A 14186-nucleotide genomic window follows, 5' to 3' on the forward strand; every position below is an offset into this window, starting at 1 on the left:
CTGCAGCACCCGTATATCGCTGTCTAGAGTTGATGGAGCTGACAATAAGCAGGCTGCAGCACCCGTATATCGCTGTCTAGAGTTGATGGGAGCCGACATTGAGCAGGCTGCAGCACCCGTCTGTCGCTCTATAGAGTTGACGGGAGCCGACATTGAGCAGGCTGCAGCACCCGTATATCGCTCTCTAGAGTTGACGGGAGCCGACATTGAGCAGGCTGCAGCACCCGTCTATCGCCCTATAGAGTTGACGGGAGCTGACATTGAGCAGGCTGCAGCACCCGTCTATCGCCCTATAGAGTTGATGGGAGCCGACATTGAGCAGGCTGCAGCACCCGTCTATCGCCCTATAGAGTTGACGGGAGCCGACAATGAGCAGGCTGCAGCACCCGTCTGTCGCCCTATAAAGTTGATGGGAGCTGACAATGAGCAGTCTGCAGCACCCGTCTATCGCCCTATAGAGTTGATGGGAGCTGACATTGAGCAGGCTGCAGCACCCGTCTGTCGCCCTATAGAGTTGATGGGAGCTGACAATGAGCAGTCTGCAGCACCCGTCTATCGCCCTATAGAGTTGATGGGAGCTGACAATGAGCAGGCTGCAGCACCCGTCTGTCGCCCTATAGAGTTGACGGGAGCCGACATTGAGCAGGCTGCAGCACCCGTATATCGCCCTATAGAGTTGATGGGAGCTGACAATGAGCAGTCTGCAGCACCCGTCTATCGCCCTATAGAGTTGACGGGAGCCGACATTGAGCAGGCTGCAGCACCCGTATATCGCCCTATAGAGTTGACGGGAGCCGACATTAAGCAGGCTGCAGCACCCGTATATCGCCCTATAGAGTTGACGGGAGCCGACAATGAGCAGGCTGCAGCACCCGTATATCGCCCTATAGAGTTGACGGGAGCCGACATTGAGCAGGCTGCAGCACCCGTATATCGCTCTCTAGAGTTGACGGGAGCTGACATTGAGCAGGCTGCAGCACCCGTATATCGCCCTATAGAGTTGACGGGAGCTGACATTGAGCAGGCTGCAGCACCCGTATATCGCTCTCTAGAGTTGCTGGGAGCTGACAATGAGCAGGCTGCAGCACCCGTCTATCGCTCTCTAGAGTTGATGGGAGCTGACATTGAGCAGGCTGCAGCACCCGTATATCGCTCTCTAGAGTTGACGGGAGCCGACATTGAGCAGGCTGCAGCACCCGTCTATCGCTCTCTAGAGTTGATGGGAGCTGACATTGAGCAGGCTGCAGCACCCGTATATCGCTCTCTAGAGTTGACGGGAGCTGACATTGAGCAGGCTGCAGCACCCGTCTGTCGCTCTATAGAGTTGACGGGAGCTGACATTGAGCAGGCTGCAGCACCCGTATATCGCTCTCTAGAGTTGACGGGAGCTGACATTGAGCAGGCTGCAGCACCCGTCTGTCGCTCTATAGAGTTGACGGGAGCTGACATTGAGCAGGCTGCAGCACCCGTCTGTCGCTCTATAGAGTTGACGGGAGCTGACATTGAGCAGGCTGCAGCACCCGTCTATCGCTCTCTAGAGTTGATGGGAGCTGACATTGAGCAGGCTGCAGCACCCGTATATCGCTCTCTAGAGTTGACTGGAGCCGACATTGAGCAGGCTGCAGCACCCGTCTGTTGCTCTATAGAGTTGACGGGAGCCGACATTGAGCAGGCTGCAGCACCCGTATATCGCCCTTTAGAGTTGACGGGAGCCGACATTGAGCAGGCTGCAGCACCCGTCTATCGCTCTCTAGAGTTGACGGGAGCCGACATTGAGCAGGCTGCAGCACCCGTCTATCGCTCTCTAGAGTTGATGGGAGCTGACAATGAGCAGGCTGCAGCACTTGTCTGTCGCTTTGTAGAGTTGACGGGAGCCGACATTGAGCAGGCTGCAGCACCCGTATATCGCCCTATAGAGTTGATGGGAGCCGACATTGAGCAGGCTGCAGCACCCGTATATCGCGCTATAGAGTTGATGGGAGCTGACAATGAGCAGTCTGCAGCACCCGTCTATCGCCCTCTAGAGTTGATGGGAGCTGACAATGAGCAGTCTGCAGCACCCGTCTATCGCCCTCTAGAGTTGATGGGAGCTGACAATGAGCAGGCTGCAGCACCCGTCTATCGCCTTCTAGAGTTGATGGGATCTGACAATGAGCAGGCTGCAGCACCCGTCTATCGCCCTCTAGAGTTGATGGGAGTTGACAATGAGCCGACTGCAGCAACCGTCTATTGCCCTATAGAGTAGGTGGGAGACGACAATGAGCAGGCTGCAGCACCCGTCTATTGCTCTCTAGAGTTTGTGGGAGCCGACAATGCGCCGGCTGCAGCACCCGTCTATCGCCCTATAGATTTGATGGGAGCTGAAAATGAGCAGGCTGCAGCACCCGTCTATCACCCTCTAGAGTTGATGGGAGCCGACAATGAGCATGCTACAACACCCGTCTATCGCCATCTAGAGTTTGAACTACAAGCAATGAACAGGCTGCAGCACCCGTCTTATGCCCACGAGAGTTTGAACTACAAGCAATGAGCAGGCTACAGCATCCGTCTATCGCCCTCTAGAGTTTGAACTACAAGCGACGAGCATGCTGCAGCACCCGTCTATCGCCCTCTAGAGTTTGAACTTAAAGCAACAACTGTTTCTCGATATATTTGTCCTGACTAAAAGAACATGCTATTGCATAAATAGATTCCATTCCATTTTACTATCAAACGGTCTATATCCCATTCAATATAGACGTGCTTTAAATGAAACTCTCTAAAAGCATACGCTATAAAATGCAGAACGTTCAAGTGTCGAATTCGATTGAAAGAGAATCGTATCATACAATATAAACGAAGCTCTAGTGATTCCTTAGAAACCACTACTGGCTCCATGTCTATCAATTATGGGTACAAACAGAAAATAAAGAATGATATTCCTGAAACATACCACAGACGGCTGCACACTTACTGTCTGTAAATATCGTTGTCACATAATGTCACCTTGCCTCGGAAATTGCTGTCTGCAAATGTCATTTCTGTAATTATTTGTTTATTTCCTTAATAAAAAGGTTTACACTGGAATTGATTTTGAGCTCACCTGTCACGAAGTGACATAGTGAGCTTATGTGACCGTCTGATGTCCGGCATCCGTATGTGCGTGCGTGCGTGTGTGCGTGTGTGCGTGCGTCCGTCAACAATTTGTTTGTGTAGACAGTAGAAGTCACAGTTTTCATCCAATCTTTATGAAATTTGGTCAGAATATTTATCTTGATTAAATCTGGGTTGGGATTGTATTTAGGTCAACTGGGGTGAAAAACTAGGTCACTAGGTCAAAACCTAGGTCAAATAATTGAAAAACATTGTGTAGACTATAGAGGTCGCAGTTTTCATCCAATCTTTTTCAAATTTGGTCAGAATGTTTATCTTGATGAAATCTGGGTTGGGATTGTATTTGGGTAATCTGAGGTCAAAAACTAGGTCGCTAGGTCAAACACTAGGTCAAATCATAGAAAAACCTTGTGTAGACAATAGAGGTCGCAGTTTTCTTCCAATCTTTATGAAATTTAGTCAGAATGTTTATCTTGATGGAATCTGGGTTGGGATTGTATTTGGGTCATCTGGGGTCAAAAACTAGGTCACTAGGTCAAAAACTAGGTAAAATAATAGAAAAACCTTGTATAGACAATAGAGGTCGCAGTTTTCATCCAATCTTTATGAAATTTGGTCAGAATCTTTATCTTGATGAAATCTGGGTTGGGATTGTATTTGGGTCATCTGGGGTCAAAAACTAGGTCATTAGGTCAAAAACTAGGTCAAATAATAGAAAAACCTTGTGTAGACAATTGAGGTCGCAGTTTTCATCCAATCATAATGAAAGTTTATCTTGATGAAATCTGGGTTGGGATTATATTTGGGTCATCTGAGGTCAAAAATTAGGTTACTCGGTCAAATAATAGAAAAACCGTCAACAATTTGTTTGTGTAGACAGAAGAGGTCACAGTTTTCATCCAATCTTTATGAAATTCGGTCAGAATGTTTATCTTGATGAAAGCTGGGTTGGGATTGTATTTGGGTCATCTGGGGTCAAAAACTAGGTCACTAGGTCAAAAACTAGGTCACTAGGTAAAATGATAGTAAAACCTTGTATAGACAATAGAGGTCGCAGTTTTCATCCAATCTTTATGAAATTTGGTCAGTATGTTTATCTTGATGAAATCTGGGTTGGGATTGTATTTGAGTCATCTTGGGTCAAAAACTAGGTCACTAGGTCAAATAATGAATAGACCTTTTGTAGACAATAGAGGTCACAGTTTTCATCCAATCTTCATGAAATTTGGTCAGAATGTTTGTCTTGAAGAAATCTGGGTTGGGATTGTATTAGGGTCATCTGGGGTCAAAAACTAGGTCCCTAGGTCAAATAATAGAATCACCTTGTGTAGGCAATAGATGTCACAGTTTTCATCCAATCTTTATAAAATTTGATCAGAATGTTTATCTTGATGAAATCTGGGTTGGGATTGTATTTGGGTCATCTGGGGTCAACAACTAGGTCAATAGTTCAAATATTAGAAAAACATTGTGTAGACAATAGAGGCCACGGTTTTCATCCAATCTTTATGAATTTTGGTAAGAATGTTTATCTTGATGAAATCTGGGTTTGGATTGTATTTGGTTAGTCAGGTGAGCGATTCAGGGCCATCATGGCCCTCTTGTTTACTTGTGCTCATAATCAAATGCAATGCTTTTACAATCTGGGTGACAATCAAATGCATATGTATTATAGATTAAGTTAGCTTTCTGTGTTTTAGTTGAAGTATTTATATGGCATGTGTCTTCTACTTATTCACTTATAATGCTTCTCTTCGATGTAATAGAACAGGTGTGAAATATCAGGTACAAATTTATTGCCAAGTATCTTAACCCAAAACTAATTTTCCCATTGTTCTGACAGACGCAGCACCATTTCGTTTATAACAAAAGGATTAGAAGAATTTATAATGATAATAATGACACATTGCGACACAGCGGCTCATGTCGTTATGCCCTATATTTTCAGTATGGTTCAAGGCGACCCAGGGACTCATGTCGGCGGCAATGGCACTTGGCATCCTGGCGTTGATTGTGGCGACTCTATCCCTGTGCTGCACGTGTCATAGCTGTAACCCACATCAACCAATCTGTGGATTCCTTATCGTAGCAAGTAAGTTATGCAGGAAGCCAAACCTGTGGTTGTTGTTACGTAAGATGATGTTTATGTGGTCGATGATGATATGTTGATGTTGATAATGATGATTATGTTGAGGCTGCTGCGTATGATGCTGCTGCTGCTTCTGTTTATAATGATGATAACGATGATGATGATGATAATAATGATGATGATGATGATGATGATGATTATGATGATGATGATGATGATCATGATGATTATATTGATGATGATGATGCGAGTAATGAAGACTTCCATGAATGACAGTGTGGAACATATTGTGGATCCTTTTGTGTTGAGATAGCATTGGAAAGTAAGCATCTGCAGTCAGCACGTACCTGCCATCACATTAAGTTAAACACTGATACTACATGGTATGAACATTTATCCAATACTTCGGAATCTGATACAGTTCATCTGGAACATTTGCTCAGGCAGAGAGCGTTTCTTTTCAGCACCTAAGCAACAAGCAAAAGACTTATTTCTGCAAGCGTTCTCCGAAAACTTTTTATCAGGTTGCCTGACTTGTGTTGGTCTTTGTTGAACATGTATTTATGTATGCATGATAAACTACTTATTTGTAAGAGAGGCCTGGGATGCGTTGGATGACAGTTGGGGTCAACTAGTAAAGGTATCGAGGGGATTGGGGTCAATGGAGTGTGGGTCAAGGAAGTTGAGTTCGAGACGATCGGGTCGAGCGAAGGTGATGTCAAAATAGGAGTGGGTAGATTGGATTGGAACAAGGCGGAAGGGGGCATGAGTTCGAATGGGTATAGGTTTGAGAGAAGGTTTATATGCGGTTTGGGGTAGGGTTACAGGGGTTTTGAGTTGAGGGACGTGCTTTGATTAAGGGGCTGGTTGTGGTCGATGGAGGTTTGTGTAAAGCTGTAAGGTAATTATTGACGTTAAACTGACACACTGCGCATGCGTATTTCAGGTCTCTGCATCGCCGTGGCGTTGGTCGTGTTCGGGATCAAAGCAAACCAGGAATGGAATATAGACTTCCAGATGGATATAAGCTCCAGTGGCCGCTTCGGCTGGTCCTTTTGGACTGCCATCGGGGCGGCAGGCGGCGCGCTTCTCACTTCAGTCATCTACTGCTGCATGGACCGGAAATCGTCATGAATTAGGATTTCGCGCGGCGCATACGCAGGCATTGCTTAGATAATTTCTATAATTATATTTCTTCGTCATGATAGTCATACTTCGTCATAGACTGTCGTATATTATGCTAGTAATGATGGTTTCAAGATTGTGTAAGGAAACAAATATAAAAAAACTTCTATATTAATTTCGCATACGGTTGTACAACATTGGTTAAGCTGACACTCAAAAACGTTTGTTTGAAGCAATTAGTTATAGTGCAACAGAACGTCCATAAAATGTAGACAGAAGTCATTTGTTAACATAAAACAACTCGGAATACGTGATGTTTCGAACTTTGTTAGACTTAACAAAACAGGTTCGAAAGTGGATTTGTAAGTAGTGACAAAATAGCATCAAAAGCGCTCATTAACGCAGATAAAAATGCACTCCGAAGACTAAGCATTAATATAATATATAGTTAAGCAATATTGTCCCGGCTGTAAATATGCATTCACTTCATCGTTAACATCAAAGTCTTAATAAACAGCGCCTTTTGCATTTTTCCCCTCAATTTTTTCATAGTGTTACTAATATTCGTTTAAAGGTAATTCTAGTCAAATACTATAAGCGTGCTTATATTAACTTCTGTACTGTTTGTACTTCGACGTCAATTGTTTACTCCACGACTTTCATGTCGTACGATAGGGCATTGTGTATGATCACTGATGGGTGTCATGTGCTTACGTTTAAGAAAAGGTTCATGTCTGTATATTCCTGTATAAAAACAACTGCACAAACAACAAAGACATCGTGTTCTTTAATTTTCAAAATTATGGTTTCAAAGATTTACAGAAATAACCTCTTTCATTTATAATTATATCAAATTGTAAAATCTGGTCCGAATTTTATTTAATGCATTAGCCCATATTTATAAGGAAATATAATATTTTATTGTAATGTAAATTCACAAACAAATTCAAAAGATGAATACAACGTGTTAATAACTTAAAACGAATAAACCACAGAAACCAAGGAAACAGCGTGATCACTTGATTTACCGCTGCTCTTAGTTAAAAGTGCAATCTTGCAATGACTATAAATATGTCTCCAGATCTTCAGCTGCTCTTACTCTAAGATAAATGCTATGCAGAACATCACTAGAAATCTTTTAAAATCTTCAACCATACAAGAAACGCATACTGCTAGGTAATTGAACGTGTTAACACACTTATGCCTGGTGGGCTCTCTCATCCTTTCAAATTGGATCAATTTATTTCCAAATAAGGGATGTCTAGTATATTTATTTCTATATCTAGAATATTTCTCACAGAAATTTCATTCAATCAAACAGCGCAGACCCTGATGAGGCGCCGCAATCAAGCGGCGTCTTATCTGGGTCACGCTGTTTGCCAATGCCTTTTTTTCTAGACGCTAGGCATAAACGTGTTTAAATTGTCTCTTGTCTCAAAATGACTTGTTCACAGATTGCCGTATTGGTACAACAAAATCATAAAATATACTTACAATTCAAACACATACTGTTTTGAATAGTCTTAACTAATAACAACAACAAGTAAAAAGTTGAGAAGAAACTTTCAATAATCCGGGATTCGAACCCTGTCCGTCTGTAAACTAAAGCTAGAGTTCTACCATTGGCATTACTATGCATAAGCGAATTGTAAACGTTTATTCCTGAACATATATTCACAATTATCGCGAAAACAGATATCAAACGCTTTATTTTTTCATCGATTTTGAATTACGATTATACATATTAAATGAACCAATTTTTTTTTAACGTTTTCAGTCAGGTGTGTTCTTTTGTTTGTTAAACATAATGTATACCTCCTATTTTTAAATCTATAACCCGAGTTTGAAAGTCGTCATTTTGCCAAACTGTGAATTTGTCACTTTTAACCAAGAAAATACTCTTCATTGTTTATGCAGGGTGTTTTTTCTTTTAGTCAAGCTAAATTACAAGCGGATGGAACATTATTTTTCCTGTTTATTGTTCTAGGCTTTTATTTTTCAAAGATTTAGTATGATTATATAAAGATGTCAGTTTTAGAACATGTACCAAAAAAGTCGCTAGATAAAGGTCATGTTGAGGCTTTATTCATGTTTAATTGCAATATACATGTACATTTTATTATTATTTTTTTTCGACGTGTGTATATATTGATAAAATGTTGTCATATACATAAACATGTAGATTTATGTTATACGTGTTTACACGTTTTTTTCTTTTGCAATGCATTTATTTAACTGTAAACATATTTTGCTCAACTTTTACTATATCGATTTTGAAGAACACTTCTTCATTGTACCACCACCTGCTAAATTAAGCTTCCATAACAGAAAAAAAATAAATCCGATTTGTCCTAACTTTGTGAAGCCCAAGCTCGATAGCATTTCAGCGAAAGAAAAATCTTAAACACACGCTATTTGCATAGGATATTATAATACACGTTTACTGATTAACCTTACTGTTCAGCAGTAACAAAAAGACGTCGCGTTCCTATGGAAACCATGTAAAAATGTAAATGTTTTTTAAACTTGATCTAAATCTGAAATGATTTCAGACTGTTATTACCCTTAGTTGCATTTCTGATTTTTAGTTCGTACATATAATAATACTTAAAGATATTGATATTTAGTAGTGATAGTAGAATGCATTGGCCGAAAACAAACTGTTACTTGTTTGCGTGTTACCATTGTCAAAAAGGTGAATCTTCATTTTAAAAAGAATATTAGTAAAAATTTGGTTTCCATCATAAATACTATTTTATTAATTTTATTTTCGTTATAAGTATATACATGGTCAATTAAGTCTTTTAAATTTGGTCTGTTTATGTTTTATTTATAAAACGTGCCTTTCGTTTATCGTTTATTTCACTAACATGTATATATAGCCTGTGTGTATTTGTACGTCTCTAGCAAATAAATAAATAATATTAACAGTTGCATTTTTTTTATTCATTTCATATTTATGTGTGGGTTGAACTCGATAAATATTTTGTCAAAAGGCTGATAAGCGCGTATTTCTCCGTTAGTAAAAGTCAGCACGTCGATCTCTCCTTATACATATATATATTTACATTTTTATGCCCCCCCCCCTTCGAAGAAGAGGGGGTATATTGTTTTGCACATGTCGGTCCGTCGGTCTGTCGGTCCGTCGGTCTGTTGGTCCGTCGGTCTGTCGGTCTGTCGGTCCGTCGGTCCGTCCGTCCACCAGAAGGTTTCCGGATGATAACTCAAGAACGCTTAGGCTTAGGATCATGAAACTTCATAGGTGCATTGATCATGACTGTCAGAGGACCCATATTGATTTTCAGGTCACTAGGTCAAAGCTCAAGGTCACAGTGACTCGAAACAGTAAAATGGTTTCCGGATGATAACTCAAGAATGCTTATGCCAAGGATCATGAAACTTCATAGGTACATTGATCATGACTGTCAGAGGACCCCTATTTATTTTCAGGTCACTAGGTTAAAGCTCAAGGTAACAGTGACTCCAACTAGTACAATGGTTTCCGGATGATTACTCAAGAATGCTTATGCCTAGGATCATGAAACTTCATAGGTTCATTGATCATGACTGGCAGATGACCCCTATTAATAGTCAGGTCACGAGGTCAAAGGTCAAGGTCACAGTGATTCAAAACAGTAAAATGGTTTCCGGATGATAACTCAAGAATGCTTACCCCTAGGATTATGAAACTTCATAGAAACATTGAACATGACTGGCAGATGACCCCTATTGATTTTCAGGTCACTAGGTCAAAGCTCAAGGTCACAGTGACTCGAAACAGTAAAATGGTTTCCGGATGATAACTCAAGAATGCTTATGCCAAGGATCATGAAACTTCATAGGTACATTAATCATGACTGGCAGATGGCCCCTATTGATTTTCAGGTCACTACGTCAAATGTCAAGGTCACAGTGACTCGAAACAGTAAAATGGTTTCCGGATGATAACTCAAGAATGCTTACGCCTAGGATCATGAAACTTCATAGGCACATTGATCATTACTGGCAGATGAACCCTATTAATTTTCAGGTCACTAGGTCAAAGGTCAAGGTCACAGTGACAAAAAACATATTCACACAATGGCTGCCACTACAACTGACAGCCCATATGGGGGGCATGCATGTTTTACAAACAGCCCTTGTTTAATGAAAATATTCACGAGCTCATTGCGCCACATGAAACTCATAATACCAATATATCAATACTCTATTTGAATGCTCGGAAGCACGAAAACCTGAAGCCATCTCACAGCGTTAAATAAAAAATATGATTTAATATCAAGTCATCCAAGCGGCAAGATCCTATTATATAATTATATCTTTATAATTATATATTATATCTATGTGAATCAGCGTTTAATGTGAATGCTTCAACTTGGGCTTGCTATCATTTTACAGTTCTTTATGTATAAATAAGTGATATTAATGCAAAACTATTCATCGATATCAATTCTATTTGTTCTCAAATTGTTTAATTAAGACACAAATGAAAGCAATCTATGGAGGATATTTGTTTGCTTTCATAGTAGAACCGTCTAAGAAAAATGAAAAAAAAAGTTCACGCTTGAGTAACCATGAGAACATTTTCTCACTTTACTCAGATAATTAAATCGAGATATTATCCCGAAAGCAAACACAAGTTGTTGTCGTGTATTGCTTTCGATTATTCTTTTCATGTGTGTAACATTTTAGACGTGTTTGGACTGTACTATTTTCTCATTGAGGAGCACTTACGTAATTGAGTTACAAAATCAACATACTAGCGCTATGTTGGATTTCTCTTAATCTTTTCCGAGCTATTACCAATAGCATAACGAATGTGCCCGTCTTGGTACGTGAGCAAAAACATGTTTTATCTCATCTTCACCACGACATTGACGGTATAACATCCCATGGAATAGAATAGCCTCTATCCCACCTTGTTGAATAAACCTGTCGCGTGCACGGACTACTTGTTATTCTACCACGGAATGTTTTTTCATAAGAAATCTTTAGAGTCGAGAAAACTTAGCCTTAAAATTATTGTATGATATCCACGTATGGCTGTAAGTCTAACAATTATGGGTGCAAACAGAGAATAAGGTATGAGCTACCTGGAACATACCCCAGACTGCTCAACACTTATCTTTACTGTCTGCAAATATCGTTATCACATACCGTTACATTCCTCTGGCTTTGCTGACTGCAAATATCATTTCTGTATTTATTTGTTTTATTATATAATAATTAATAGGGGTACACTGGAATTGTTTTCACTTCTGCTAGCAATCGAATGCTTTTACAATGTGGACGACAATGAAGTATTATAAATTAAATTAGCTTTCTACTTCTTAGTTGAAGTATTCATATGACATGTGTCTTCTACTTAGTCACTTAGCGTGCTTCTCTTCGATGTAATAGAACAGAGGTGGAATGTCAGATACATATTCATTTCCAATTATCTGAACTCGAAACTAACTTTTATCTTCGTTCTGACAGACGCACCACCCTTTCGTTCATAATCAACTGATAAGAAGAATTAATAATGATGGATTGTCGTATTATTTGTCACTTACATTTTAATGATGTGAAAAAAAACATTAAAGGCTAACGGAAAAAGACTGAAGATCACGGATAAAATGTCATACTTCATGAACATCAACACACTTCTTTAAAATACCAGGTTTGCACACGCAACAATCTAATGCAACAAAAAACAGTTTTATGAATAAATGACTGACATGTGTTATAGCAAGTATGAAATGCAATGATGTGAAAACAAATCGTAATACATTTTCGAAGTAAGCGTTTTGTGATGTAATGTGTTACACTCAGCGACACCCCGTTTTTTGTGTATTGTCCTGACATTGTCGCTAATAAAACGTTTCGGGACTGATACACAGGCAAATCATTGCTACAATTACCAGCTCAAGAAGTTATGGGTTTGTGTTGTTGTTATTGGGTTCGGTTCTTATTTTTAGCTCACCTGAGCAGGTAGTGCTTATAAGGAGATTTCAGGATACCGTGTTGTCCGTAAGTGCGTGTAGGCGTCCGTCCGTTAAATTGTTTTCTTCTGATGACTTGTACTCATGAACCGCTTGGCAGATTTTACTGAGACTTCAGACGGATTACTCTTGGGTGACCCTCTTGCAAAGCTGTTCAAATCGTTAAATCGTTTTGGTCCAGTGAATATGTAGGTAACCTGAGCTTAAAGAAGGGATTTAAAAATAAAGCCATTTTTGTGTAAGATCGTTACAAAACAAGATCTATGAGTTTGTAGAGTTAATTTCAACATAAATTATGATTTAATGCTAAGTGTACAAACATATTACAACAGTGTATATACTCAAATCGTACAGAGTTTATAACATAACCTAGAAGATAGTCTTAATACAATAATGTGTATAAAACCTGAACCTAGATGAAAGGCTTAATACCAAAATGTATACACACTTAATCGTAATTTTTAAATATTGAATAGATAAATAAATGTAAGTACACGGAGAGAAAATATTGATAATAAAAGTCAGCTCTCAATATTAAAGGTTTCAAAACAAAAACAGATATTTCGTATATTTTTTTATCGTCAGGCCGTAAGAGGTCAATAAACTTGATCATGCCTGTGTTCTTCCAGTACTGTTTATTTATATACTTCTTACGTAAATAAATAAACATTGGTCATCAAAGTAAAAAAATTAATTCGTCTTCAAGAACGTAACAGTGTTTGCATTTTCTGTTTTAAAACGGTATATTTTCAGGTTTGTGCCATACCCCCTGCTTCCACTTTAATATTTAATATATATACGTGTAGAGTAAATAACTTTTAAAGTCGTCTCGAAATCCTCAGGTACATGTAACATGGGTTTTATGTATTTGTTGAACGTCATCTGGCGGTACAAATCTTCAGTTCTTATGCGGCGACATATATGGATAATTACAACCTAGAGCTTTTTACCAAAATAATTCGAGTTATTTAGTTACCATGGTGTTTTGATACAAACACGTCAAAATGTCTCAATGTATGTTTTACTACGTTGAAAAATGATTAAATAATAAACTTCTTGTAAAACTCACGTCTCGTAAAAAGTCTTCAGACACGACTGATTTACAGACTCACACGTAAAAAAGATATAATTGATCTAAACATTAGCAATATGCTGCCTTTTGAAACAACACGAAACATTAAAGACAAACGAAGACATAGAAGTTGTTGGTGAATCCAATCAATATGTATCCTTCTTATTTGCTTTCCTTACAACGAGGACACTAATGTTGAACTGGTTTGTGTACTCATGCACTCAGGTTGCAGGATCACGTGACTTGTGGGGTTCGGAAATGGAAACACGCCGTTATGTTGTGCTTTATTTCAAATAACTTTTCAAAACATTTTTCTTTAGAATTGCTAGAAGTGCATAAATGACACCTTTTTGTGCCGCTTATGGTTTTGTGAAATACATCATAATTACTTTATTTAATAAGCCTGTGTTCTTGGCAAAAAATTCGATGTTTACAACATTCATGTACACGATTATGTTTACATCGTTTTCTCAACCTGTCCAAATTTTGGCACCAAGTTTAGACGTATTCAAGGATTTATTTATTATCAGCACAAATTGACAGCAAAACTGTGTTGTATGCATTAAATAGTTTTGCAAATATATTCCAATAACTAGATAGTTTTTGCAAAATAAAGATCTTAACGGTGTGTTTAAATTCTGTCAAGCCAGAGTGTTCACCCATGTGGACTCGTTGATAATGCACCGTGTTTTTGTATTGGTTTGTTTTATCATATACTGCCAGTTTGTATTTGTACAATCCATATAAATAAATAATCATAGATACTATCAAATGAACTTATTTTATTTCATGCACATTACATATAAATACACAAATCAATAAA

The 14186-nt window shown here is 39.2% G+C and overlaps 1 protein-coding gene across 6 annotated transcripts in view; it reads left to right on the forward strand.

Moving 5' to 3' along the window:
- Positions 1 to 14186, forward strand: part of LOC127851091 (uncharacterized) — a 194396-nt gene that overhangs the window by 26416 nt on the left and 153794 nt on the right. For 2 of the 6 annotated variants that reach the window (XM_052384593.1, XM_052384610.1), the window contains 2 exons: positions 5042 to 5185; positions 6129 to 9235. The exons of 3 other annotated variants lie outside the window; for them this stretch is intronic. In XM_052384593.1, coding sequence (XP_052240553.1) covers positions 5042 to 5185; positions 6129 to 6316 — 332 coding nt within the window. In that variant the 3' untranslated portion in view covers positions 6317 to 9235. Of the gene's footprint in view, positions 1 to 5041; positions 5186 to 6128; positions 9236 to 14186 lie in introns of those variants that run through there. One more of the 6 variants, XR_008035655.1, reaches the window with a different exon arrangement.

Source organism: Dreissena polymorpha, chromosome 11 (assembly GCF_020536995.1).
Source record: "Dreissena polymorpha isolate Duluth1 chromosome 11, UMN_Dpol_1.0, whole genome shotgun sequence".
Taxonomy (NCBI): Eukaryota; Metazoa; Mollusca; class Bivalvia; order Myida; family Dreissenidae; genus Dreissena; species Dreissena polymorpha.